At 43.1% G+C, this 26,380-nt stretch overlaps 1 protein-coding gene across 1 annotated transcript in view; it reads left to right on the forward strand.

Annotated features, from left to right (window-relative positions):
- Window positions 1-1,408: 1,408 nt before the first annotated feature.
- Window positions 1,409-26,380, forward strand: part of LOC111966943 (metabotropic glutamate receptor 4-like) — a 239,068-nt gene continuing 214,096 nt past the window's right edge. The window contains exon 1 of the mRNA XM_023991883.2: window positions 1,409-2,160. Within this exon, the coding sequence (XP_023847651.2) occupies window positions 1,615-2,160 (546 nt within the window). The 5' untranslated portion in view covers window positions 1,409-1,614. The remainder of the gene's footprint in view (window positions 2,161-26,380) is intronic.

A 26,380-nucleotide genomic window follows, 5' to 3' on the forward strand; every position in this document is an offset into this window, starting at 1 on the left:
ATAACGTGAATTCAATGTGAAATCAACAAAAAATTTCACCATGCAATTGGATTTAGGTAGACTAAATGCCCTTAAGTTGATGACTTTTTGCAAATCCAATCAACGATTCAACGTCATCACATAATTTTTTTGGTTGAAATGATGTTGATTCAACCCGTTTTTGCCCAGTGGGTCTGCTCTCCACATGAAGAGATTGGGACGTGTTTACGAAGCAGCCTATGCACTCGTGCCAGCTAGGCTCTGAATCAGTTATGCCCATGGCCTTCATAACAGTGCTCTAAAAGCAAGTGAAGTGAAGGTGTAAAATGGAAATATCCCAACAGGCGTTTCTACTAATGCAGTAGGCTTGGGGATTTTTCTGCTTGAATATTTCTATCCACTATCTGATAGAAACCGTGACCCTCCAGTGCTGTTGCATATCCTCAGATATGTTTATGAAATGTAAAAGCAACGAAGAAGTAGACTCTGCTTCTAATCTGCCTTTTATCATAGAAGAGAGTTTGTGAAAAATGTATTTCATGTTTCATTGAACTGAAAGCAGTGCGTGGGAGTTAACAACAATTGAGAGCCTCAGTAATTGTTATAAGGACCATGTGGGAAAGTAATATGCAGCATATCCTTTCAAAGCCGTGCACGCTGGGAAAAATCTATTGTTGATTAGACCCAATGAAATCCCATTTCATCTCATCCGTTTTTTAAACAGAGCTCTCTCTTACTCCTGTCTTTTTCTCAGAATCTCATTCCTTTCTCCTTTAATCTTTCAGGAGTCTGCTGTCTTTCTGAGCTCGAGGTGGGAGGCCATGTCTGAGTACCTGCAGGCTTGCTTGGGCTGACTCTAGACTTTCTGCCTGCTCCAGGGGGGTGAGAGAGAGAAGATAAACACCCCTGACTGGCTCTGGAGGAGCAGAAAAGAGGAGGCTTATATCCCACCTTTGTTCTCCCCAAGATGTCTCTCCACGGACCCACTCCCGACTCACCCCAAACTGTTTAGTAACTCCACACCATCTATATTCCCCAACAGCCAGGAGAGAGAATACCCCACAAGGAAGTGGAGAGAGAGAGAGAGAGAGAGAGAGAGAGAGAGAGAGAGAGAGGAGAGAGAGAGAGGGAGAGGAGAAGAGAAGGAAGAGGGAGAGAGAGAGGAGAGAGAGATGAAGAGAGAGAGGAGAGGAGAGAAGGTCTGTTCACAGCTGTAGACTGCAGCACACCAGCGGGAGGAGAAAGGAAGGAGAGAGAAAGAGAGAGAGAGAAGAGAGAGAGAGAGAGAGAGAGAGGAGAGAGAGAGAGAGAGAGAGAGAGAGAGAGAAGAGAGAGAGAGAGAGAGAGAGAGAGAGAGAGAGAGAGAGAGAGAGAGAGAGAGAGAGAGAGAGAGAGAGAGAGGAGAGAGGATGAGAGAGAGAGAGAGAGAGAGAGAGAGAGAGAGAGAGAGAGAGCTAATTAGTATTACTGAGATGTGTCAGAGCTGAGAGACATGAGAAGTGACTTCTGAAGAGAGTTCTGTTCTCTGAAGGATATTGCGGCTGACCTACAGGACATTTGTTTGTGGGTTTTTTTTCCTTCATTTTTCAAAGGGACTCAATTTAGTTGGATGCAGGTTTAGCTTAGCCTTCTGTCATGAATCTTCTGGGTAGCTGTATGAAGAGGGGGCAGACTGGCTGCCACAGAGGTGGTCTGGCTGGGCCCTGTCAGGTCCTGCTCCTGGCCTGCTGTATCCTAGTAGTCCTGGGGGCCAAGCCAAAGACACCTGGCCACAAACACCTCAACTCCATCCGCATAGATGGGGATATCTCTCTTGGTGGCCTCTTCCCGGTACACGCCAGAGGCAGCGACGGTAAAGCCTGTGGGGAGCTGAAGAAGGAGAAGGGGATCCACAGACTAGAGGCCATGCTGTTCGCACTGGACCGCATCAACAACGACCATGAGCTGCTGCCCAACATCACTCTGGGTGCCAGGATCCTGGATACCTGTTCCCGGGACACCCACGCCRTGGAGCAGTCGCTCACCTTTGTCCAGGCGCTCATCGAGAAGGATGGGACGGACATCAAGTGCCTGAGCGGCGGGCCGCCCATCATCACCAAGCCTGAAAGGGTGGTGGGTGTCATCGGGGCCTCCGCCAGCTCTGTGTCAATCATGGTTGCCAATATCCTGCGGCTCTTCAGGGTAAGTGCCTTTCAGTTTACACTTACTGGTTAATGGATGTGAATGATGGTGGTGGCTATGAAAGTAGTGTCTCCCAACAGGCGTTTGTAGGCTGGCAGCACACTTGCTCTGAGATTACATACTCTACTATGAAAGCACTGTGACTGAGATCTGTGATGCAATTGGCTGAAGCATGTATAATTATTTGTGATGGATGTCAATAAAAGGTTAGGTTGCTTTTTCTGGTAAAAAGGGTTTGCAAGTGTTTTCATGAAAGGAGAAAGGTTATATCTATTGTCCCATTTTCCAACAATATGGACATGTTGATGTGATAAAACAAGCAAAAACAATCACCGCTTTCTATATTAGTCTTTTTACCCCATGTCTTCTCTCTTAGGTGATATTACATAGTGTAGCTTGGGGCGTATTCAATATCTCACATTTCACGAATTATCGGTATCTGTAAAAATGCACAATGTCCCTCTTGTATGGGCAAATAGGTTTACACCCTTCATTAAACCAATCAAAACTCATATTCCTAAAAATGTTTGCTTCTCAAACCAAAATGTCTGGTCTTCTGAATGTTGGACATCTGTGTCTGTGTTCACCTCAGTTGGATGTGGTCTTTGTGGTTTGTAAGTCCTACAGAGTCCCATTGAAACCAGACATATTTTGGAGGCTCCTCATTAGTACTCTGCCTCTCTCCATAATMACATTAATTTGGTAAGAGTCCTTAGTGGTGCTTTGCCTTTAATTAAATAAACCAAGTCAATCATGTGACCATTTGAGTTTGTTCAACACTTATTAAAGATCAGCATGTGCCAGAGTTAAATCAAAACACAACACAACAGGCCCCTTTCATAATGCCGACACAAAGCTGTCATGGGAATGAAGATGCCAGGCAGACCAATGGGCAAATATGCTGGCTGTGTCATAATGTCGCTAAATTATAATGATGTTCAAAGAACAAAAGCATGCTYCTGTTACCATATACTGTACTTCCAGTCCAAGTGCTAATGCTAATGCTTCCTTCAAACTGCACGCAGACACGTCAAAATGGTATCCACAAGTTCATCTGACTCTGGGGAAGTAAATAAAGGGCCAAATTGCTAAAATCCCAAAGTATCACTTTAAAGTCAAGATGGACCATCAGGAGATACTCTACTGCAGTAGCTGGCAGTAGCAGTCCTCTGTGTCTGTTGTAAAGATATAATAACCAGCATTATATTTAAAGGGGGATCAAAGTAAGTGTGGATAAATAGTGGGTGGTACAGAGTGGGGCCGATCCCCCCCCCCCCCTCCAGATGTTGGAGAATTTTGTAGTTTTCAAACAGATTTTTCCAGCAATCTAGAGACTAATTCTATGCAATCCTTATGCCTCGTTCTATGTAAAAAAGAAATATATGTCTAGGTTAGCTAAGCGTACTTCAATATCTGTTCAATTGTCCTTTTAATGAATGATGCACTTTGATTATTTAAGAACTTTTATGCCTTGGGAGTTTAGTTACAACACTGGTATATCGTATCATAACCCTAAATATGCTTCTATGTATCTCTACTAAACTCTCGGTAAAAGATTGAAAGGAATGTGAGTCTCTTTCAGTACATTTAGAAATTGCTTGCTTTTCGAAAGTCTAGCAACCTTGCCAGCTAAGATAGTTAGACAAACTATTCTAACTTGATTGATAGCATGAAATGGCTTGGTAGCTAGTTGGGAGGTTGGGAGATTGGGAACGTATCTAGATGGCTAGCTAAAGTCAACTTCATGAAATTGCTAGTGGCTAGTATTACAGAAAAACAACTAAACATTTTTATTTTATTTATTCATCAAGGAGGAATCAATAGGCTACATAGCTTGATCAAATCCATTTACAAACATACGTCCTGCGAGTTCTGCCCATCACTGGAAGATCAAACCAAATCAAACGCTGTGTGTGTCACTCAACACTCTCTCCTCCTCCACTGACGATACTGTCTGCACTCACTAGAATATCTAGGGTCCTGCCTAGCATATTTTTGCTCTGTGGTGCACCTTGGAAGGAACCACTGACTAGGAAGAATAGGGGAGGTACTCTTTTGCCTGGTAAAGTCAGTGTGCCCCCTCAGCAAAATACAGCTGACAGATCTTTTTTATAAATAATTATGATAAAATGTGGTTAAGTTGAGTAATTAATTTAACATCTGAAAATGTTTGAAACAGGACAAATCTGAGGGGGCATGTGCCCTTGTGCCCCCCATATGGGCATGACGCCTCTGATAACCAGTGCCATGCTCACATCATGCTGGCCTGCCTCAGCCTGCCTGGCGCTGGATCACGTCACTATAATTAGCTCCATATAAGGACTCCTCTTCTTTAGTGAATTAGGTGGTATTGCCGCTCCGCAGATAGATACTTCTCCTGTTTCTAATGATTTCAAGAGCTTGACCTGATATCTTTCATCTGCACAACCTATGTTTTTTCCTCTTTCATCCAGGAATGAGTGTGTGTTKTTCAGATGATTGGAGGATGGTGGTGAGAGGGTTGATCAAAGTGGGAGGCAGTCTACAGAAAGATGTTTGGAGAAGATGGCACTGGTTTCTAATTCAGTGCAATGATGAAGGGCTGATGGCCAAGTAATACACAGCTTAGTGCAGGTCACTAGGTGAGCTCTGAATAAAGATATAGTCTATACACTTCCTTTACAATTCGATATAGGTCAGAGAGCCTTTACTGACTGTTTCTAGTTCCACATGGACACTTGCAGGTTTTTGCACTTCAAAATGCACTTGATTTATTTTAAAACTAGAAAGTAAGTGAGCTTCTCAGCCTTTGCAGACTAGCTGAGGATAGGGCTGTCCCAGCCTCACATACTGTAAGCTATACCCAGGAAACTCTTGGTGAGTCAACTATTTCCCGTACATGGGTTAGGGGATCTGACTCATCCATATTTTGCTTGGTTTGAACACGCAAGGCAAGCTCAACACTTACATATCAATATCCTTTATGAGCCTAAGGGTAGTGGCCATAACACACTGCATGCGTGCTGTTGTTGTCAGAATGCTTCTTTCTTTCTTCCCTACTTCCCTCTCCCAGTCTTAAAGTGGCTGAGGCTCGGTAAACTGTTAACTCAGCACTCCCGAGCAGTAGGCAGGATCCCGTCCCTATTGTGCCGCATGAATATTTTACTTCCAGATTACGTAATGTCCGCCTAGGGATCCAGTTGGGGTTTGAAAGCTCCCTCCCTCCATGGTTGGCCCTGTCTGCTCATGCTCGGTGATGTTCTCATCWGTTGGGTCTTTTACTGCAACATAAGCAGGAGAAAAGTGTGCTAGCGCCCAGGCTAATTAGCACAGGGCTGGTTTTGACGCTGTAGCGAATGCGTTTGATAACCCAGTCATGACGTGCTACCTGTCCCAGACCTGCTGTTTTCAACTCTCTAGAGACCGCAGGAGAGGTAGAGATACTCTTAATGATCGGCTATGAAAAGCCAACTGACATTTACTCCTGATTATTATTTGACCATGCTGGTCATTTATGAACATTTGAACATCTTGGCCATGTTCTGTTATAATCTCCACCCGGCACAGCCAGAAGAGGACTGGCCACCCCTCATAGCCTGGTTCCTCTCTAGGTTTCTTCCTAGGTTTTGGCCTTTCTAGGGAGTTTTTCCTAGCCACCGTGCTTCTACACCTGCATTGCTTGCTGTTTGGGGTTTTAGGCTGGGTTTCTGTACAGCACTTCAAGATATTAGCTGATGTACGAAGGGCTGTATAAAATAAACTTGATTTGATGATGAAGCTGGCTTTAGTTAGGGTTCTAGCTTTGTGATCATGTCTTGTAGATGCGTTTCTGGCTTCGTGCATATCAGCTTTTCTCTTGGTCTTGTGTAGGCTACTTTATCAGCACTGTAACTGTCACAATGTACATGGGCAGTCATGATTGTGGGTTATGTTGTGTTGCTGAGACAAGCATATGTTCTCAGAGAAGGAAAGGGGCGCTTCGCCTACCTCCACTCAGGTGTACAGTCTGCTACGGCACAAACAGCCTATACACGTGTCTACCTCTCCCTTCTAAGCAGAAGGGAGGATGCCTTCAGAGATGAGAGGGGAGGAAGGTGAGAGGAGCTTAGAGGAGAAGACGGGGGAGCCTGTAGGTAGCTGTAAGAGGAGGGTTAACTAGCTGTCTGTTGTGCTGTCTGTGAAGCAGAGAGACCTTGCGGCCCTTTCTCTTCCCTCATTAGAGACAGAGATGGGACACCCTCAGGCGCTGTACCTTCCTCCTCTCAGCATCTCAACATGTTGAGACACCGTCCACTCTAGATTACCGCAGCAACCATCATGGGCTGTAAAAGACAAAAATAAATACATTTAGAATATGTGATGAAAGGATGACTCTGCTCTGTGTGCAGGATGGCTCTACATTGCTGTGCAGACTTTTACAGGGAATTGTACAAAGACCTTGCTGTAGGGAACGTGTGGAATCAGAATGATTTTCAATGATATGTCTTCGAGAATTTTTGGGTCAAGACAGTAGCTGAGTATTTGGCAAACTAGACTGAATGAAGATGAATACTGAAGCACAACTACACCACAGCTAGTGAGTAGTATTCATTAGCTCCGCTCTCAGTAGCTACCTCAGTAGCCTGTAGCTCTCTTTATCACCCTGAGACAGGCCTCCCAAGGTGTGACCTGTCACCTTCACGGATCCTCAGCGCCGTAGCTCTGTGGCAATTCAGGAGAGAGGCCTGGCCAGGAGAATCGATTCTGACTAAGTGGAAAACTATTCTGCACTAAGTGTAATTTGGTGCAGCCACACTACATCAGGTCATTCAAGCCAACCATTCCATCCCTTTACCCGCCCATCCATCCAATTCCAAAAAGGGAATTCTCTACTCGCCTGTGACTTTCAAAATCCTGTGCAAGCAAAGCAAACAAGGGAAGCAAACCAAAAGGCTCAAAAGACTTGCAAGCAATTGTTTTCAGAAGGTTTACAGGCCAGTGGTTATGCCAGGGTTTTATCCATGCCACTCAACAGGACTTTTACAATTGGGGCAGACCTGATCCTTGCAGCTGTCTTTCTCACTGTTCATTGCGGCTGTTCCCATCCATGCAGAGCTCCGGCCACAGCAGAGCAGCTCCTTCAGTCAGGATTAGTTTAGACTCAAGTCGCTTAACCGACCCTGGCCCCAGTTGCCAATTCCCAGTACAGCCATAAGGGATGAGTGCCCGGAAACATGCCTCTTAGTTTTGCTCTGTTTTATCTTCATCTATCCGAGTCCCACTACAGGAAGCTGGAACACCAGCTGCTAATCYCCAGRCGTAATGGCGAAGGGGCACGGTGCAGTGGTCTCCACATGTGTGCTGGTCGCTGTGTGGAGATGCCGGGTTTCACTCATTAATTTCTGGCATTTCATTAGTGTAATTTTGCAGGTCTACTGAGGAAACCCGGCATGGTSGGGAGGGGAGGATGTCAAGTTAGTTTTTTTTTAAAGCGGATGGTTTAATTTTCTGGGTCTGTTCCTCTTTATGAGAGAGGTAATTGAAATGATCCACTACACGTCTGTAAAGACTAACACCATCAGCACTGGTTTTAACAGCAGAGGAGATATATAGTGCTTTGGAAGACACACAGGACAAGCTACAACTGCGATAACAGCTCCAATGTTGTAACCTTCAGCATAGTCATGGGCAATTCCACACTATTATATATTTTTTACTTTAAAATGTATGCCAAACAAAAACAAATGATTGCAAYGTTAACAAACAATACAAATCTATGCACATAAAAACACATTTAATTAATGAACAGTGCAGATGCAAAGTTTGGTAACAGAATTACGGTTTGTGCTATTGGTGCCGTCATTCTGTTAKCAAACTTTGCATCTGCACTGTTTTTCAAGTTTAATAGATTTATTTTTGTAGAAATGTCAGTAGACATTGTTGAAAGTCATCCTTGTGCATAGAGCTGTATGGTTAGTTTAACTTAGCAATCATTTTAAAGTGAAAAATCAGAGTCTCAGCATCACTCTGTTATGGTAGAATAGCCCCGATTTGACATTGTGTATTCTCAGGGCATAATACCTACATTCATTTATTCTTTAACACATTCGACATACAACATGAATAATGTACAACACTGTGTGTTTATCGAATAACCTCATACCCTTCCCCTTGTGAAAAGACAGGATTGTTCAGGAGAAAATCCAGTGTTACAATCATGCTATTAATATACTGAATTTTCTCCAATTACTGTACATGGCTTCTTCAACTCTTCTTGAAGCTCACTCTTTGAATTTATGACACTGTAAATTATCAGTAGATCTTTTGATTTAACTCAGAGTTACAATTCATTTACTGACAATTTACAGTGCCACAAATTCAAAGAGTGAGTTTCAAGTATTCCTCAGTACCATTGATGCCATCTGATACATTGTGAGCATGTCTCAGAGCTGCGACTACTGCTTTCCCCCTGTCTCCAAATCTAACACCACTAAGCCTAGGTATTACCCTGTTCAGGCTTTTCCTATTACTCTTTAAACAGCCACATCTCCAAAACAGAGCCCAGCTATCCCACAGTTCCCTCGAAAAGAACTCAGGATTAGTGGCTTTCAGCTGCCCCCCCCGGAAACTCTGTCTATCAACCAAATCAAATTCTGTGACCTGCTGCCTGGAGATACATCACATATACGTAGATGTTTTGTTGTACAGATGGAGAGACAGACCAGACGGTTGTTGGTAGGTGAAATATATTTGAATTAATGTGATCGATGACTGTTAGAGTCTTGGAGTGGTGACATTTTAATGGAGAAGTGACCAGTGTTGGGGTTGTTACAACAACAAAAAAGGTAATATATTACCTATTACTTATTTTAACAGTAACAAATTACTTTACATCGTGGGGAAAGTATTTAGTTACACTACTCGTTATATTACTTTTGCATTACACCCCAAAACGTTGCGCTCAATGTAAACAATGTCAACGTTACACTAGGTAAGCCTATTCACCAACACCACTAGCCTCCATACCAAACTACAAGCTTGTTAAGCTCTCTCTGGGTTACAGATTTTCCTCCTGAACCATTAAAATCAAGCTTTGGTTGCTTGTATGAGGTAGGCCTACAGTCATCTTCAGCAGCAGTGGTCAGGCCTCGGGGGTCTTTCGCTATGAGTTTTGTCTTGGCATGTTGCTTTTGCGGGTGCTTCAAGAGATTGGAGGTTGTGTTTCTAGCAGTGGAGAGGTGTTTTTCGCCTGGGCACAGTTTACATTTTACAACTATATTCTTGTCATTTTGTTCTCCTACCAAATCAATGTAATAGGAATACTTCCACGCCGAGAAACTCAATGCTTTAGACGCTTCTGCCATTTTTCATCTCCCTCACTAAAGCAGTTAGTAGTAGTGCATGCGTGCTTTAACAGGAACTTGGTGAGAGGACATCAGACTCAAGATTAAAACAATTACAATCTGTGGCGGGGGGATTTTTTATATTGCGTCAACAGAGAGGGAATAATAATCATAACAAATATTTTATTTGGATCAATAAATGTAATAGGAATAGAATGATAAAAAAGTAACGAACTAACAACAACCTATCTTTGATCAGTAACTGTAATAGTATTACTCGAATTGGAACAGCACTCCGTTATATTATTTGTTACCGCAAAAAGTAATATTATTACTGTAATGCGTTACTTTGTAATGCGTTACCCCCAACACTGCAAGTATTACATCAGAGTGACGGTATCAGCTAATATGCTATATTGACATACTCTCTGTTTTAATCCCTGCACACATTCAAACATCGCCTGAATTATGAATGTAAAAACATAACCACTAACAAATGTAAATGCACTGCAATTTTTGCATAATGAGGGTCAACTTGTGTTGATCTAAGATTTTCTATGTCGCTTCAATTCCCTCCTGTGCCATCCCATGTCCTCTACCTAGCCTGAAGCAGTGACAGAGATGGTGGATATCCATACAGGATTTACCCAAGTGTTTAATCCTAAAGGCTCAGACTTTTCTGTTTCCATCTACGTGGGCCGGGACCCGGCGGACATGCTCTCACCTGGAGCCTAATCCAGGCCACTGGTACTTTTCAGCCTCAATTTACATAACAATGGGTAACTGTGAACTTTAACACCTTCTCACAAAGGAAAACTGTTTTGATTATGCAGTTGATTCTGCTCTTCACAATTCCTCACTGTCAGCCCTAGCTATGGAAACAGAATTTCCCTAGTATAACATAAAGTTTTATAAACTCGACAAGTGTGAGTTTGGGCTCCCCCAGGCTACCGTAAGAAGCTTGGACATCATCCAGTCTATGAGCACATTGGACAACATGGTAGCTAGCTTTCATGAATCATCTAGCCTCCATCACACAGAGGAATTCTCTCTCTCTCTCTTCTCTGAGGCAGTCACGATGTTCCGTTACAAACGACCATTTGAACATCAGATAACTAGGACACAGAATATTAATTCAAAAGTTTGAAGATTTATCAGCTTTGTATTACATTAGTGCATTAGTGACCTTCAGCATACACAATGTGTTAAATTGTTTTTTAAAGTTTCACAAATGTTGTCTTGAAACTAAATGCTGAGATATAGTAACGGTATTACATTTATGGTATTTCTGATATTACATCATAATAGAGAACAATGTCAGGACAGAACAAATGGAAGGGCATAAACAATAAGACACGCACCCGCTCAAAATATTTGTACGTACACACCAACATTAGCAGACAGTCAGAGAAGGATTACTTCTCATTTACTGGCMAATGATCTCTTCCCAGACCTCTTTCAGTCAGTAAAAGAGACAAAGCCTCTAATAAAACCCTACACAGAACACAGACTCTGGGCTTGTGTTGTACTCCTATGTCACTTGTATTATTTGTCCCATACAATTATTCAAAATCAAGCTGTGAGGACCCCCTCCCATACAAACACAACACACCTCGTAGGTATTGAACCTGGGGCTGGGAACTGTTGTGACAGCATACTCTGTTTCCTGAAATTGTACCCTCGTCTTTTTCCTGCTGTTGAAAGGCAATGTTTGAAGCTACACGATGGAAGGAAAGTTGGTCCATATTGGTATTGATTTCACACATGGTTGAGGCAGTGACAGTTACATTAAGATACATGTACCAAAATGCTGTTTGTTTTTGGTACATAGGCTATCTCATCTGGGCTCTTGCAGACAATAGTTGAGAAGTTTGAAAAAAGGCGTCTGTATCCACTATGTCCCTGACCTAGGATGCCACCATACTCACTGTGTCGGACGAGGATCCATTCATGCAAGAGCACCAGTATGGTAGCCTGAAATAACATGGTACCTGGTTTTGGCTATCTATAAACACTGCAACACAAAGCATAGACCACTAGGAAATAACAAAGAATTCAGCTGATTACAGTGCAGTACATGAGTTTTTGCTAGGATTGTGCCCTGACCCACTAGCTGTAGCTATACTTATTTAATCAGACCACAGCACTTGCCCAGCTAAGGGGTTTGTTGTCAAGCGTTTCTCAGTTAAGTGGGCCTGAAAATATGCTAAACATTTCTTGGAGGCTGCTAGGAAGGTCATGTGTGAAATCTTGTTCCTAAGAAACTCTGTTTTGTGTCTTTTCAACGTTGACCCTGTAGTGGTGTGGCACGTCCTGAGGTGGTTTATTGTAGTCAGGTCTACTTCATTCACTGTACCTTTATTTGACTCACATACAGGAATAGATAATCTGATCTGATAGTTATTGTGATCACTCTATAGCTTGGTCTGAAATGGCACCCTATTCCATATTGTGTACTATACGTTTGACCAGAGCTCTATGCAGGCTTTGATAAAAACGTAGCGCACTATGTAGGGAATAGGGTGCCATTTCAGACGCACCCTATGGGTTGGGTAATTATGAATGGAAGGTCTCCAAGTACATCCAGCGACAGTGGTGAAAACATACTGTATGTGCAGTAAGATAAATGGTTATCTACAGGTTGACTCCCTACTGCATGGGAACTGTCTGTACCTTACTGCCACAACTATCTCAYTCATAACATAGTAGCTCTGGGCAGCTATGTCCCCTCAGAGATAGGATGCTACAATCAACAGACCCTTTCACCTTTGAGATGATCGATCAAACCTTTACATTCCCCTCCAGATCTAGTGCTCTAAACATTCTGAACCCCTCTTTTCTGTGTTTGCTGTCACTGCTCCAGCTGTGGAGAGGCCATTAGAGGAAGGTGAAGTGAGTGTGTGGCCGGCTAGATATGTCAGCCCAGTAGTCCTAGGGTCATCCTCAAGGACACTGCAGCTCCTCAGCCCTGCTTTTAATGATTTAATATGCCAGGTTGACATGTTGGCCAGTCCTCTCCTCTCTATAGACCAAGGCACGCTCCACAGGCTCAGAACCACAGAAAGCACTGCCTAGTGTCATTGGCAGCTGTCCTAAACACAGCAACTGATGAGATATATTCGCAATGCCAATCAAGGGTCAGTTTAATCATTGCAGAAGGGTTACAATTAATTTGACTGTTCAGGGTTTTCTAAATCAGGTAGGTTGTTTCCAGGTGTTCAAAGATGGCAAGCTGCTGTCTTCTGTTTGACCCCAGATTTACTCCTAAGTCTTTTAAATTATATGGCAGAGTCTAGAGCACACCAGATCAAGCCAAATGTTTCTATTGACCTCTGCTAGAGATTGACTGTACAGTAATTCCAGTGCCTAACATTGCAGAAAGGAAAGCACAGACAATCTAAAGAAGCAATGTACTTCTCACCACTTCCAAAGTCAAACAAAAGGTATTTTAATAACCCATTGAATCTCAGTCTTATTTATTAAAATGCTTGTGCAAAGTATTACATTTATACCTGACAACCCTTAAATTAAGTTTTATTTAGGATAGTCCAATTGTTACATGCCACTCCTGTTAAACGTGCTGATATTTTGTGTTTCTAGAAAATAACATAAAATTAGTGATACTTGACACACTTTATTTGGATTAGACAAGTTCTAAGAACAACTTGAGGATGGGAGAAAACCCCTCTGATCAGATACGTTATTATCTGAATCTTAAGGGGATTTGGTGATAATCTTGTTAATGCCATCTCAGTTCTCCCCAGAGTTTCTGTGTAAATAGCAAAGGCATGAGTCATTTTCCAGAGAAAATATGAAAATATGGTCACACCCTGATCTGTTTCACATGTCCCTCTTATTGTCTCCACCCCCCCAGGTGTCGCTTGTTTTCCCCAGTGTATTTATCCCTGTGTTTCCTGTCTCTCTGTGCCAGTTCGTCTTGTATGTTCCAAGTCTACCAGCGTTTTTTCCCGTACTCCTGCCTTTGCTATTCTCCTTTTTCTAGTCCTCACGGTTTTGACCCTTGCCTGTTCTGGACTCTGTACCCGCCTGCCTGACCATTCTGCCTGCCTTGAACTCGAGCCTGACTGCCACTCTGTACCTCCTGCACTCTGAACTGGTTTTGAGCTTTTGCCTGTCCACGACCATTCTCTTGCCTACTCCTTTTTGGATTATTAAACATCTTAAACGACAACCATCTGCCTCCTGTGTCTGCATCTGGGTCTCGTCTTGTGTCATGATAGTACGAACTGGCCATGGCAGACCCAGCAGACTTGGACCAGCCTCACCACGCTGTCTCCCTGCAGGGAGCTATGATTGGGAGACATGAGGAGCTGTTACAGGACCTTCTGGAAGGGCTTTGTTCTCTGACAGAACGCCACGACCAAGGGTTTAAGGCTACTATGGAGCTAATTAAGGAGTTAACTCATAGGCTGTCTGCCATCCCTGAGAGACCCAACCTCCCAGTGCATTTTTTCCTTTTAGTGGTGAGTTGGTACAGCCTACCCCTGTTCCCCTAGAACCCCGCTTACCTCCTCCGGAGCGATATTCTGAAGATGCTGGTACCTGTTGGGGCTCCCTTTCTCAGTGCTCGCTTATTTTTGAGCTACAGCCATCTTCGTTCCCTTCGTACCGATTGAAGATAGCGTATTACGTATTATTATTACGCTAATGTGGGGAAGAGCGCTCTCTTGGGCCACGGCTGTTTGGGAGCAGCAATCCACCCTTTGTTGTCACCCTCTGGAGGAATTCATGGCGGAGGTGAAGAAGGTATTCGAGTCTCCGGTATCCGGGAGAGAGGCGGCCAGTAAACTTCTTGATTTACGGCAAAACTCCCATAGTGTGGCAGACTATGTGGTTGATTTTAGCACGTTGTCCGCCGAGAGTGCCTGGTATTTGGAGTCTCTCTTCGATACCTTTCTTCATCGATTATCCGAGTTGGTAAAAGATGAGCTGCTTGGGAATTGCCGGTGGATCTCGACTCCCTCATCGCCCTAACCATTAAAATTGATGGACGCTTATTAAGGGAACGCAGGAGTGAGAGGAGGTCTGGCCTCGGGCACACTCGTTCACCCGCTATGGCTCACTCACCTTCYAAGGAATCCGGAAGTTCACGAAGGCAGTTTTCCCGAGAGGATCTGAAGCCACCTGAGCTCCCTCGTGAATTATCAACGARGGGTGAGTTGGATTCTCCTGAGCCTATGCAATTGGGAAGAGCTAGGATATCGGTTGGGGAACGCTCACGTAGGCTGAATTCCAACTGTTGTCTGTACTGTGGAGGGGCAGGACATAGCTACCTGACTGTACAGTAAGGCTTAGGATGTTTCTGTCATTCCCACTGAGTACCATGACCTACTTGAAGGTTTCAGTAAGGCACGTGCAACTTCCTTACCCCCGCACCGTCCTTATGATTGTGCCATTGATCTTATCCCAGGCACCACACCACCTCGGGGTCGGCTATATTTTCTATCCGGGCTGGAGACCAAGGCTATGGAGGAGTACATAGAGGAGTCTCTGGCTACTGGGGCTGTCTGTCTGTCTGCATCTCCTGCTGGCGCAGGGTTTTTCTTTGTGGAGAAGAAGGACAAGACCCTGCTTCTGTGCATTGACTACCGGGGACTGAATGACATTACTGTATGTGGAATATCTCCGTACAGCCAAGCGCTTTAACTCTAGGCAGGCCCGGTGGGCTCTGTTTACCAGATTCAGCTTCACCATTTCCTAACGCCAAGGGTCCAAAAATGTAAAGCCTGACGCTCTCTCTCGCCTATACAGTTCCTCTGCCATACCCTCGGTCACCGAAACCATTCTCTCGAAACCATTCTCCCTACCTCATGCCTAGCAGCCACTGTGGATTGGGGTATTGAGGTTCGCACAACGCTCCCAGCCTGGACCTGAAGGGGGCCCGGCCAACCGGCTGTTTGTCCCCAACTCAGTCCGGTTCCGGGTCCTGGAATGGGCTCATTCCTCCAGGCTAACCTGTCATCCTGGTTCTCGCCATACCCTAGACTTCCTTTGACAACGTTTCTGGTGGCCCACAATGGTTCCTGATGTCTCTGCCTTCGTCGCCGCACGCATGGTGTGCGCCCAGAACAAGACTCCAAGGCAAGCTCCTTCTGGCCTTGTTCAGCCACTACTGGTCCCTCATCATCCCTGGTCCCATATTTCTCTGGACTTTGTCACTGGGCTTCCCCCGTCTGATGGCAACACCGTCATTCTAACAGTGGTGGATCGGTTTTCTAAGGCCGCTCATTTCATCCCTCTCCCTAAACTACCCTCTGCCAAGGAAACTGCCCAGCTCATGGTGCAGCACATCTTCCGGATCCATGGTCTCCTGGTGGATATGGTTTCTGACCGGGGTCCTCAATTCTCATCTCAGTTTTGGATGGCATACTGCACCCTTATTGGGGCATCGGCCAGTCTATCCTCTGGATTCCATCCTCAATCAAACGGCCAGTCGGAGCGAGCTAATCAGGACCTGGAGACCACCTTAAGATGCCTGGTCTCAACCAACTCCACTACCTGGAGCCGTCAACTGGTCTGGGTGGAGTATGCCCGGAACACCCTTCCCTGTTCTGCCACGGGACTCTCCCCTTTCGAGTGCTCCATGGGGTATCAGCCTCCACTCTTCCCGGAACAAGAGCAGGAGGTCAGCGTATCCTCGGCCCAGATGTTTGTCCGGCGCTGTCGACGTACCTGGAGAATAGCCAGGGTGGCTATTCTCAAGACCAACTCCATGTATCGTCGACAAGAGGACTGTCGCTGGACCCCAGCTCCCAGCTACCGCATTGGGCAGAGGGTATGGCTTTCCACTCGGGATTTGCACCTTCGGGTAGAGTCCCGCAAGCTGTCTCCCCATTTTATTGGTCCTTTTCCTGTCTCCAGAGTCCTGAGATCCACTGCTGTCCATCTTGTGTTACCCCGTACCCTCCGTATTCACCCTACCTTCCATGTGTCTCAGATTAAGCCCGTGTCTCACAGTCCTTTGTCTTCTGTTTCCAGGCCCATCCCTCCCCCCCAGGTCATCGATGGCCAGACAGCGTATACGGTGAGACGCCTCCTGAGAGTTTGACCATGGGGCAGGGGTTTCCAGTACCTGGTTGATTGGGAGGGTTATGGCCCGTTGGAGAGGTGCTGGGTCCCTGCTAAAGACATCCTGGACCCGGCCCTCATCGCCGATTTTCACTGCCGACACCCCGGTCAGCCAGGTATGCCCAGGTAGGACCAGGTGGCGCCCCTGGGGCGGGGGGTGTTCTGTCACACCCTGATCTGTTTCACCTGTCCTTGTTATTGTCTCTACCCCCTCCAGGTGTCGCTTGTTTAAAAAAATATTTTCCCCAGTGTATTTATCCCTGTGTTTCCTGTCTCTCTGTGCCAGTTCGTCTTGTATGTTTCCCAGTCAACCAGCGTTATTCCCGTTCTCCTGTTTTTTGCYTTCTCCTTTTTCTAGTCCTCCCGGTTTTGATCCTTGCCTGTTCTGGACTCTGTACCTGCCTGCCTGACCATTCTGCCTGCCTTGACTTCGAGCCTGTCTGCCACTCTGTACCTCCTGGACTGGTTTTGACCTTTTGCCTGTCCACGACCATTCTCTTGCCTACTCCTTTTTGGATAATTAAACATCTTAAACTCCAACCATCTGCCTCCCGTGTCTGCATCTGGGTCTCGCCTTGTGTCATGATAAATATACAGTATTTGTGAAAGACGTAGCTGACAAAATGGTAAGCTATTGCTTTTTAAAATGAAAACAGTTTCCAATAGTGGAAAGTACCTGTAGGTTAAGGTCAACAGTATTTGCAGTATTTCATAAAATMTTATAAAACAAAACCAACCGACAACCAACAGAAATAATCGATGTGTCTTCATAGCAATATAGCCGTAGAAGAGGATGCCGTTTGAGGAGGTCACTGAATCACCCTCAAGAGTTCGCAAAGCGATGTAACGACATCTGGTGAAACAATAACAATCTTTCTGACTTGATGTTAAGTAGCATTGTACATGTATTTAATGCAGCTCTCACAGAGAAATTGCTATGTCTTTTCCGTTATGCAGTGCATCTGGACCATTTGGAGGTGTAATTTGATTATCTGTAAAATACAGCAGATATCAGAGTCACAGGGTAAACATGAGAGGCGTTATAATCCTCTTTGAATGGCACTTTAAAACCAGATTGAAAAGCGCTTAAGCTTTACAGTGATGTTTGCACAGTGGGAAACTGTTGCCCTTCTAGCTCTTTCTCAAGTGTTAAACTGAATCAAGAGGTTGGCTATTAGGTTATTGTTGCAAAATTAAATATTTCACTAATAACAGAATCAGAGACGAAGAGACGAAGTCCATTCATTTGCCCATATGCCATTTCATGCAACTGTAGGCTAACCCCTTTTAAACACAGTATGGAGCTTAGGAGAACTGCTGCCGAGTGCACGAAGGATATAGGAATATTTGCATAAATAAAGTGATTTATTTGTTAGTGAGCTTTACACGGCTGGATTTTTTAGTAGTCTCTGTTGCTTTTGAGGTCGGGTGACTGAAAAATCCCTCACTGTACAACAATGCTATTCAGTCTGTTTCTTTAGAGAATAAATATTTATCAAATATACCTGGATTCTTTTTAGGTTCAGATTGAAATATTGTCCTCCTTGCTTTTCTTTTTTTTAGCTGAAGTCTCATTAATAGCTAATTGTTTTTGTCTGGTGAGTAAGTCCAACAGCTGTCATATATCTCTCATCCAGTCTCTGACCCTCTCACTACTTTTCCCCAGTACTTCAGGAATAGTGTACAGTATATAAATTATTAATTGGATACAGTTCCTCTCCATTTCTCCATTTGCCTGCCCCTGTAGGATCTTACCTCCCACATACAGTGGGGTCCGAAATGATTGACACCCATGATAAAGATGAGCAATAATGACTGTATAAAATAAATGATTCAAAAACTGAGCTATATTGTATGCCCTTTTTTGGGAGAAATTATATAATTTTATACTAATACAATTGCTCAGAGAAAGAGATTTTGTTTAACAAGTACTATATTTTTTTCTCAAAAAGGCAGGCGTCAAAATTATTCACACCCCTAAAGATATTGTCACGCCCTGGCCTTAGTTTGTTTATTATTTTAGTTAGGTCAGGGTGTGACATGGGGGATGTATGTGTTTTGTATTGTCTAGGGTTTTTTGTATGTTTATGGGGCAGTGTCTAGTCTAGGTGTATGTATGTCTATGGTTGCCTAGATTGGTTCTCAATTAGAGACAGCTGTCTATCGTTGTCTCTGATTGGGAACCATATTTAGGCAGCCATATTCATTGGGTAGTTCMTMGSTTATTGTCTATGTCTYTGTGTAGTGTTTAGTGTCAGCACTATTTTGGATTATAGCYTCACMTTTGTTGTTTTGTAGTTTGTAAAGTGTTCTTCGTTTTCGTGATAATAAATAGAGAAGAATGCATTCACTTCACGCTGCGCCTTGGTCCTCCTCTCTTCCACCATACGACGATCGTGACAGATATTAATAAATCAAGTAGTCAAAAGTTTATAATTTTGTCCCATATTCCTAGCATGCAATGACTACATCAAGCTTGTGACTCTACAAACTTGTGTGTTTAGAAAGGTATTATAGAAACATATTATGTTCTTATTTACAATAAAAGTGACTCTAAAATACACAATACATTATTTATCATTCATTTATATTGGACACAAAATAATCTGTAACACAACCAAAACGAACTGCAAATGCATCCATCAAGTTTGTAGTCATAATCTTGATGTAGTCATTGTGTGCTTGGAATATAGGACCAAATACTGAACTTTTGGCTACTTTATAAGAATCTTTAGGGTGTCAATCATTTTGACACCTTCCTTTGTGAGAGGAAAAAAAGTGTTACTTGTTAAACAAAATCTCTTTCTCTGAGCAATTGTATTAGTGTAAAATAATATAATTTCTCAGTTTTTTTAGAGCATACAATATAGCTCAGTATTTAAATAATTTATTTTATACAGTCATTATAGCTCATCTTTATCAAAGGTGTCAATAATTTCAGCCCCCACTGTATATATGCACAGCTTCTTGCTTAATGTCAGTTCTCACTGTCTCAATACAGATATTAACATTGTAGTCACTTAGCAGACAGACACTCTTATCCAGAGTGACTTACAATAAGTTAATTGAAATAGGTAGACAACAACATACCACACTCTTTGCATGTAAAACTGTAAAACCATACCGCTCAAAGGACCATAAAAAAACCTTAAAGTCATTGCAGCTGTACCACATTCCTTGTGAGGGAGCACAAATGTTATTACCAATAACCATTACGCTGATCGACAACAAGATGAAGGCTAATTTTCTACCGCCCTGGTGGATAACCTCTGTTTATAAACAGGACGGTCCATTCTTTACTTCCACCAGGCATGCCCTCTTGGGACAAACTGCCTCCCTTAACAAGACAGATCTTAACAGCCACTCACTCGTCTCCTGTTTGAGACCATCAGTCTGGTCTGGGGCCCCTCTAAAAGCAATTACAGTGTGTGCCATGGCGGTGAAAGGGGCAGAGGCATTGACTCACTGAATACATTACCTGTCTGTGTACTGTTCTCACACTTAATCAATTACTGAGTCTAAATAGAAGCATCAGATCTTGACACTGATGCTTTCAATGGGGCTGGCTGCTGCTGTTGCTGCTTCGGGCAAAAACAAACACGTGTGAAACAGTGCTCCATATCATTGGCCGAGTCCTCTGACACCTTCATTGATTTTCATCTCAAAGCCTGAGAAAATTAATATCGGACCAAGATATATGGGATAAGTGGAAGGGGAATATGAAAACTCAGCAAGTCTAAGACAAGGTAATCTTATAGACTGGCTCAGACGGAGCTCAAGAAGCTACTATATCAACTGGGCTTTATTTGGCAAACAATTAGTTATTGTGAATTAATTTTAGTCTGAGGGAGACAGACTGTTCTGCTAAAAGTCCAAAGTCAACCATGATGCTTAAATACAAGTAAATATTAATTTAAATTGAATCTGTACTACTTTTCCAAAACTGGGGAAAATATAGGCTACACTAAGCTTAGAACAGTGGTATTTATGTTAAAACATGTATTCTTACCTCTACCCATACATTCTAAACCACTAGAATGTCTTCAAGAAAAACTGATAAAACCCTACTGTGTATTTATGGTTTCCAGTCCGTCACCACGAATAACAAATAAGAGAAGATTGACGCAAAAACTGTTTCCTGTCAAACCTAATTTGACTGAGCAATAGCATTGACTACATCTCCCGTCACTGCCCATAATGGGGTTAGTAATGCTATGTGACATGTGTCAGTGCTCTTAGGGAAATGTGTTTGATATGGTCCTATAGGAGGCCTGGTAATGGCCACATTATGTGCATGCCCATCATAATCTGCTGCTTTGATGGATGGAACACAACATGAAGTGTCCTGGTACATGCAGGTTTCTAAGAACCATACCTATTTTTTGACAAAATTCCGTGAAGAGGTGGACTCAATCAAATGTTGCGATGACATTGACATTTTTTTTCTTCTGAGAATGGATATCTTGGATCTTGAACTTGATCTTGACCTCCAACATATTGATGTTGATGTTCAAGCAAAACCTCCCCATCCGTAAACCAGTCCATGTTGTTCTTTGCAAAAAAAGAAAGTCATAGAGGAGATGACGAAATACTAATTACTAAGTGGGATTTTCTTATAATAGTAGCTTCGTAATGGAAGTAGGCCTATAGCTGGTGCATTTTTCTCTTTAGACATTACATCAAAAAAGCTGTCAAGAATATTTTCCTGTTAAAATGTTTACAGATGCCCAGCCAGAGGCAGAAGGAGATGGCCATCAGTTTCTCTAACAAACAGATACACCAGTAACTCTTATTCTGGAGATACAGATTGCATCATTACATTTTCTATCTCACTCTCCTTCCAAACAGATTTTAAACTTCGAAGATCTGCTCAGGTGAAAAGGGCTGGTTTGCTGGGACATTGAGAAGTGAGCTGCCTGTGTGCATCAGCGTCAAGAGGCGAAGGGGAAAGGAAAGGGAAAGGTAGACACAAAACCCAGAACCAATCTCCCTGCATGGCTTAGAGACGTTAGCAATGTTAGCTGGCTCAGAGTAATTGTGAGCGGGAGCGTACGCACACATTCTCTCTCTGTTGCCCCTTAAATGGCGTGCACAGTGATGTGGTACCGGCTCCTTTCACCGCCCTGCTTCTCTTTTCTGCAACTTAGCTGACAAAATAAGGGGAATGAACTATTTAACTAGACTATTGGGGATTTAAGCAGTGCCTTTTTCTTTCTCTTGATGAGCTCCAGTGAGAGACAGATATGCAGTGTAGGTGTGAGTGGGACCAGGTAGCGGTGTAGCCTTTTTCACGTGACAGCTCACTTTTTCATTTTAGGTCTGGCTCTGCAGCCTGTGCTTCATACAGAACGCATTGTCCTRATCCTTTTGAGAAAGCTTGCAGCATGTTTTTAAAAGCTCCTGTATGATCATTCATGACAGGGAGTTCATTGGGAAACCAGTGGCGTTGAGGTTCTAACTAATGGAGACAGGACTTTAAGAGGTTATGGTCATACAAGGTGGACCAGGGGAGTGTAGTGTTTATGAGGACTGAGAGGGAGTCTGCAATGTACTGGTGTTTTAATAGTTGCAGTTTAGCTGGATTTCATGGGGATGGATTATAATTGGCACAGATTTATAAACTACAGAACTATTTACATTACTTTATGATGCTGCTGTTCAATGCAAACAGTCCTTGGCAAGTCTAGTGTTTAGTGAGATGACTAAAGAGCACAGTTACACCAGACACTAAAAATACCATCTGTGTAGTGTATTCCCTAACAATCTGTTACAACTGTTTTCAACAGATCAATGTTTCAGAGATCTTATCTTAATTTAATCCGTGCAAACTCATGCAATTCAATTTTAAATGTCATAGTCTGATTATGTATTTGATTACACATTGTTTGGCTAATAACAATGAGCTTATATGAACTGGAACAAATGTAAAGGTAAATGCATTTAGTGCCAGACTTTACTTGTAATAGATAGGACATGTTTAGTAGTTGATTGCAATTGCAAATAAGATAAGAGGCCTGTCACACACACAATGCATTTTTTGGTGAGTGTTTCAGTAAAAGGGCTCTTAATTGCTTTTTATAGATAATTAAATGATGGTAATCAGTCACCCTGAAGTATTTAAAGGATATCCAAGATGGATTTAAATCTCATGATATCGTGGGGATAGCTTTGAACTACCAGGAGACACGTTATCCTAGATTTAAATTGGGATAAAAATAAGACATGTCCTAATGCCAATGAGATAAAAAAAAAAAGTTAGATTTGAAGTTCCATTTTGACAGAAGTGTTTTTTTGTCAAAGAAGTACCAAAACCATGCACCGTCATCTCTCTTGTAGAGCACATCATCTTGAGAGACATCTAAAATGCATATGTGGAAGAGAATAATCCGGATATACATCTATCTTTGAGACCAAAGTTATCAAAACAAAAAACAGGAAACTCTAGGTCAGCAAACTCTAGGTCTACCTCTCCCTGTAAATGTGATGATCTGATTCCAGTGATTGTAAACACATCTGGTGTGGCCCAGCCAAAGCACACAGATCAATAGCCTCCGTCAGAGGCTTTTAAACCACAGAGGGCAGATGAACGGCCCAGGCTGCAGAGTGCATTGAATTATTTAACGTTGCTGTGCATTCCTCAGTCTCTTATGCTTCAGATGAAAATATGCCTGGCTTGAAGATCCACTCGTTCTTGAGTGTTTTAAGTTTTCAGCTATCAACATTACAGGCCATATCAGTAAATGCAACTGTGGATTTTTTTTAAWACCGGCATTATGAATTATCTGGCTTTTCATTTCATATTCAAAGGCCCCAGGTACAGTAGACTAAAACATATTCAATATCTCACTATACTAATGAGGACATACTCAGAGAGGAAGAGGTGAAGCGAGAGAGTTTCTGGAGGTCAATGAGAGAGTGTCGAATTTGGTCAGCAAAAAATGTCATTGCTGATTTTCTTCATGAGGCGTATTTGATCAAAAATAAGTTTCATAATGGTCAGGTTGTTACGAATGACCTGATATAAGTGGACGCAGATGGCCCTTTGGCAACTTTGAAAAAACAACATTATATTGGAGCCTGTTGTTCACACGCGTAATATTGGCTAGAATGGTCCAACCTGATCTCGCCTCCTCCTGCCTGCCTTCCATCTTTGAAGACATGTATTTCCATTGTTAGAGCGGTCACTTGACTATCTTTTCAATATAATAGATCATCTTTGACATACTTGAGCCTCTTTGAGTTTATCAAAGCGCTTCCTGTGTAACCCACTTAACCGGTCAGATACCTTTGAAGTGGCTTATATGGTATATAAGATGTTCATTAGTGAAAGGGTAAATGTAGGACAGCCCTTACAGACTGATGCATGCAAATGGTGGAACGTAAGCACAGAGGCCGCTTGCTCTGTGGAGAATCTGCCTCTTCACAACTGTCACTTGCAAACTCATTCTGTCTGCATCTAGAAATACCCCTGGGCTTAAGGCTGGTTGGACATAATGAAAAGAGAAGCTATTACCCACATTTATATGCTTTCTTAAGCAGAGCTCCTATCACAGTAGCATGTGATGCAAGGCAACCACAAGCCCCCAAGCAGATTCTACATCACCACTCACTCCCTTCAATGACAGAAATCACTCAACTCATGTATGCGTGGGTGTGCTGCAAACTCAGTTAGAATGGCTTGGAGGAATATGATGTGTCCTCATATTTAGTGTTATGTGATGCTTCTGCCATAAAACAAATCCTTACTCTGTGTGCATTTATGTCATCCTTACACTACACATCAATGCTGAACTCCAGATGATGCATAACATAATCATATATGATAGATTTCCGTCATCATTTGGTTGATGACACAAAGTTACACATAGTGTCCATTTTAGGACATCCTCAGCCTCATACCTAACCTCCTTGACTCAATTCCCACACCTCTTACCGTTCACAAAAAAGGTTTGCTACTTTCCTCTGTCTAGCATCTTTCTATTCATGCCATAGATTAGACAGAAGCATTCAGTTAAAGGTGTTAACCAGAGCTGAAGAAACGTAATTTGGTTTTCTTTCATTCCTTGCCTGTTAGCTCAATGCCCTCTTTTCCCTTTTTTCTTAAAATACGTTTTTCCTCATGTGACCATGTGCTACTATCCCTCATTTCCAGACCCTCCCCCGCGCTATATTCATTATCAACTTCCACATTTTATGAGCTATCTGTAATGGCTCTTGACCAATATTAAAGCATTGGCGTAATTAGTTGCTTGGGCGAGTGAGTAGGCTCCAAATGGTTTGTACTCAAGGGGAACCTTGGGGCAGTTCTGACACTGGATGAAGAGCAGATAATAGAGAGAGAGAGAGAGAGAGAGAGAGAAAAAGCACAGCAACAGGGAAGGAAGGACCACTCAAGTAGATCCATCTTGCACTCTCTGAACTTTGTTGAAATAGTCAAAGAAATTGTTTTGTTGGGCCATATACTCTATCCTGCTCTTGTTGAAGCTCTGATGCCACTGAACAATAAAGAGAAATAGCTTGGATCCTACTGCCTGTACGTCTACCCACCTTCTCTTCCCAAACCTCCTCCAGATAATGCCAGGGAATAATACATAAATGTGGGCTGAGTCTTGAGGCTTTGTTTCTGTTTGTGTGTATTGGTCTCCCACTGATCCCCTACAGTGTAGGCGTCTGGGGTAATGGATTAGAGCGCTGGTCTCAGTGATAGCATGGTTGAGAAAGAGCTGTATATTTCAGGGTCTGTCATTCCCTTTTTTTGTCCRTGTGTAAGGCCTGTGTTTTTCCACTTGTGGGAAAGGAAAGAGGACAGAAGAGTGCCACAATGCCAGTGTTATGCCCATCGGCACAAAGGTCCAGTGTGGACACAGTGTACAGTGCTGTACACTAACATTAGGAAAATACTGGGTGTTAAACGTGATAGTGCAGTACAAGGCAGACCAGACCAGTCAGGATTTGTCTTGGTGTGTGGTTTGGGGAATAGGAAGGGTAGCGTTTGCTCTGCCGGCAAGGATACAGTGGAATGTTTGTAGATAAGATCCAATCTGAAGTCTGCCTGTATACCTGTTGTACACCAGAAGGATGTCATGGTTTCATATTTTGGGGAATTTAGTATCAACTGTACAGAAAAATGCCAAGCGGCAACAATAACTCTGACTCAGAGTTGGAATTCAAAGATTCATGAATTCCAACACTGATCCTCAATCTGGGAGGACTCCTTACCCCTATCCCCCTGTGCACTTCATAGCAAGATGAAAACAGGATGCTTCCCCTCATCAATAATTTCCTYCCTGGATGTAGAGATGGGAGGAGAAGGAGACTTGATTCTCATGCACTGAGAGGATGATATAGCTTGTTACTCTCATAGCTGCTTCTCTGCAGCGCGGGCCGATTACAGGATGTAGTCAGGGTGTCCGTGCTTTTTGCTTGTGTCCTCCTGTGTCAGGTTAAATGGATGTGAGAGCAATCAAGAACCCATAGCTATCTGAGTAACACTGCTTTTTACACTACCCTAGCCAGGCAGTTAAATGACAGGCTGAAATCCCCATGCTATGGTATCCCCACAACATGTCATTAGCTGACATGTCATCTTCCCATTCCCCAACTGCCATAGGTTATAACCATAGAGTATGATAGATGCCTCTAGTGGCCAAAGGCCGTATTTGCACGCGCAGCACCAATGAGGGCCTCAACCATTTTAATGTAGTCAACTGGGTGGGATTTCCAACATCCAACGATTTCCAACTGTTGGAGTCATGTCCAACTAGGTCATCAGGAGAGATCAGCCAATCATGAAGAAGAAAACGGCCTACTTCAAAGAGAGATTGCCTCAA

The sequence above is a fragment of the Salvelinus sp. IW2-2015 genome, linkage group LG7, assembly GCF_002910315.2.
Source record: "Salvelinus sp. IW2-2015 linkage group LG7, ASM291031v2, whole genome shotgun sequence".
NCBI lineage: Eukaryota > Metazoa > Chordata > Actinopteri > Salmoniformes > Salmonidae > Salvelinus > Salvelinus sp. IW2-2015.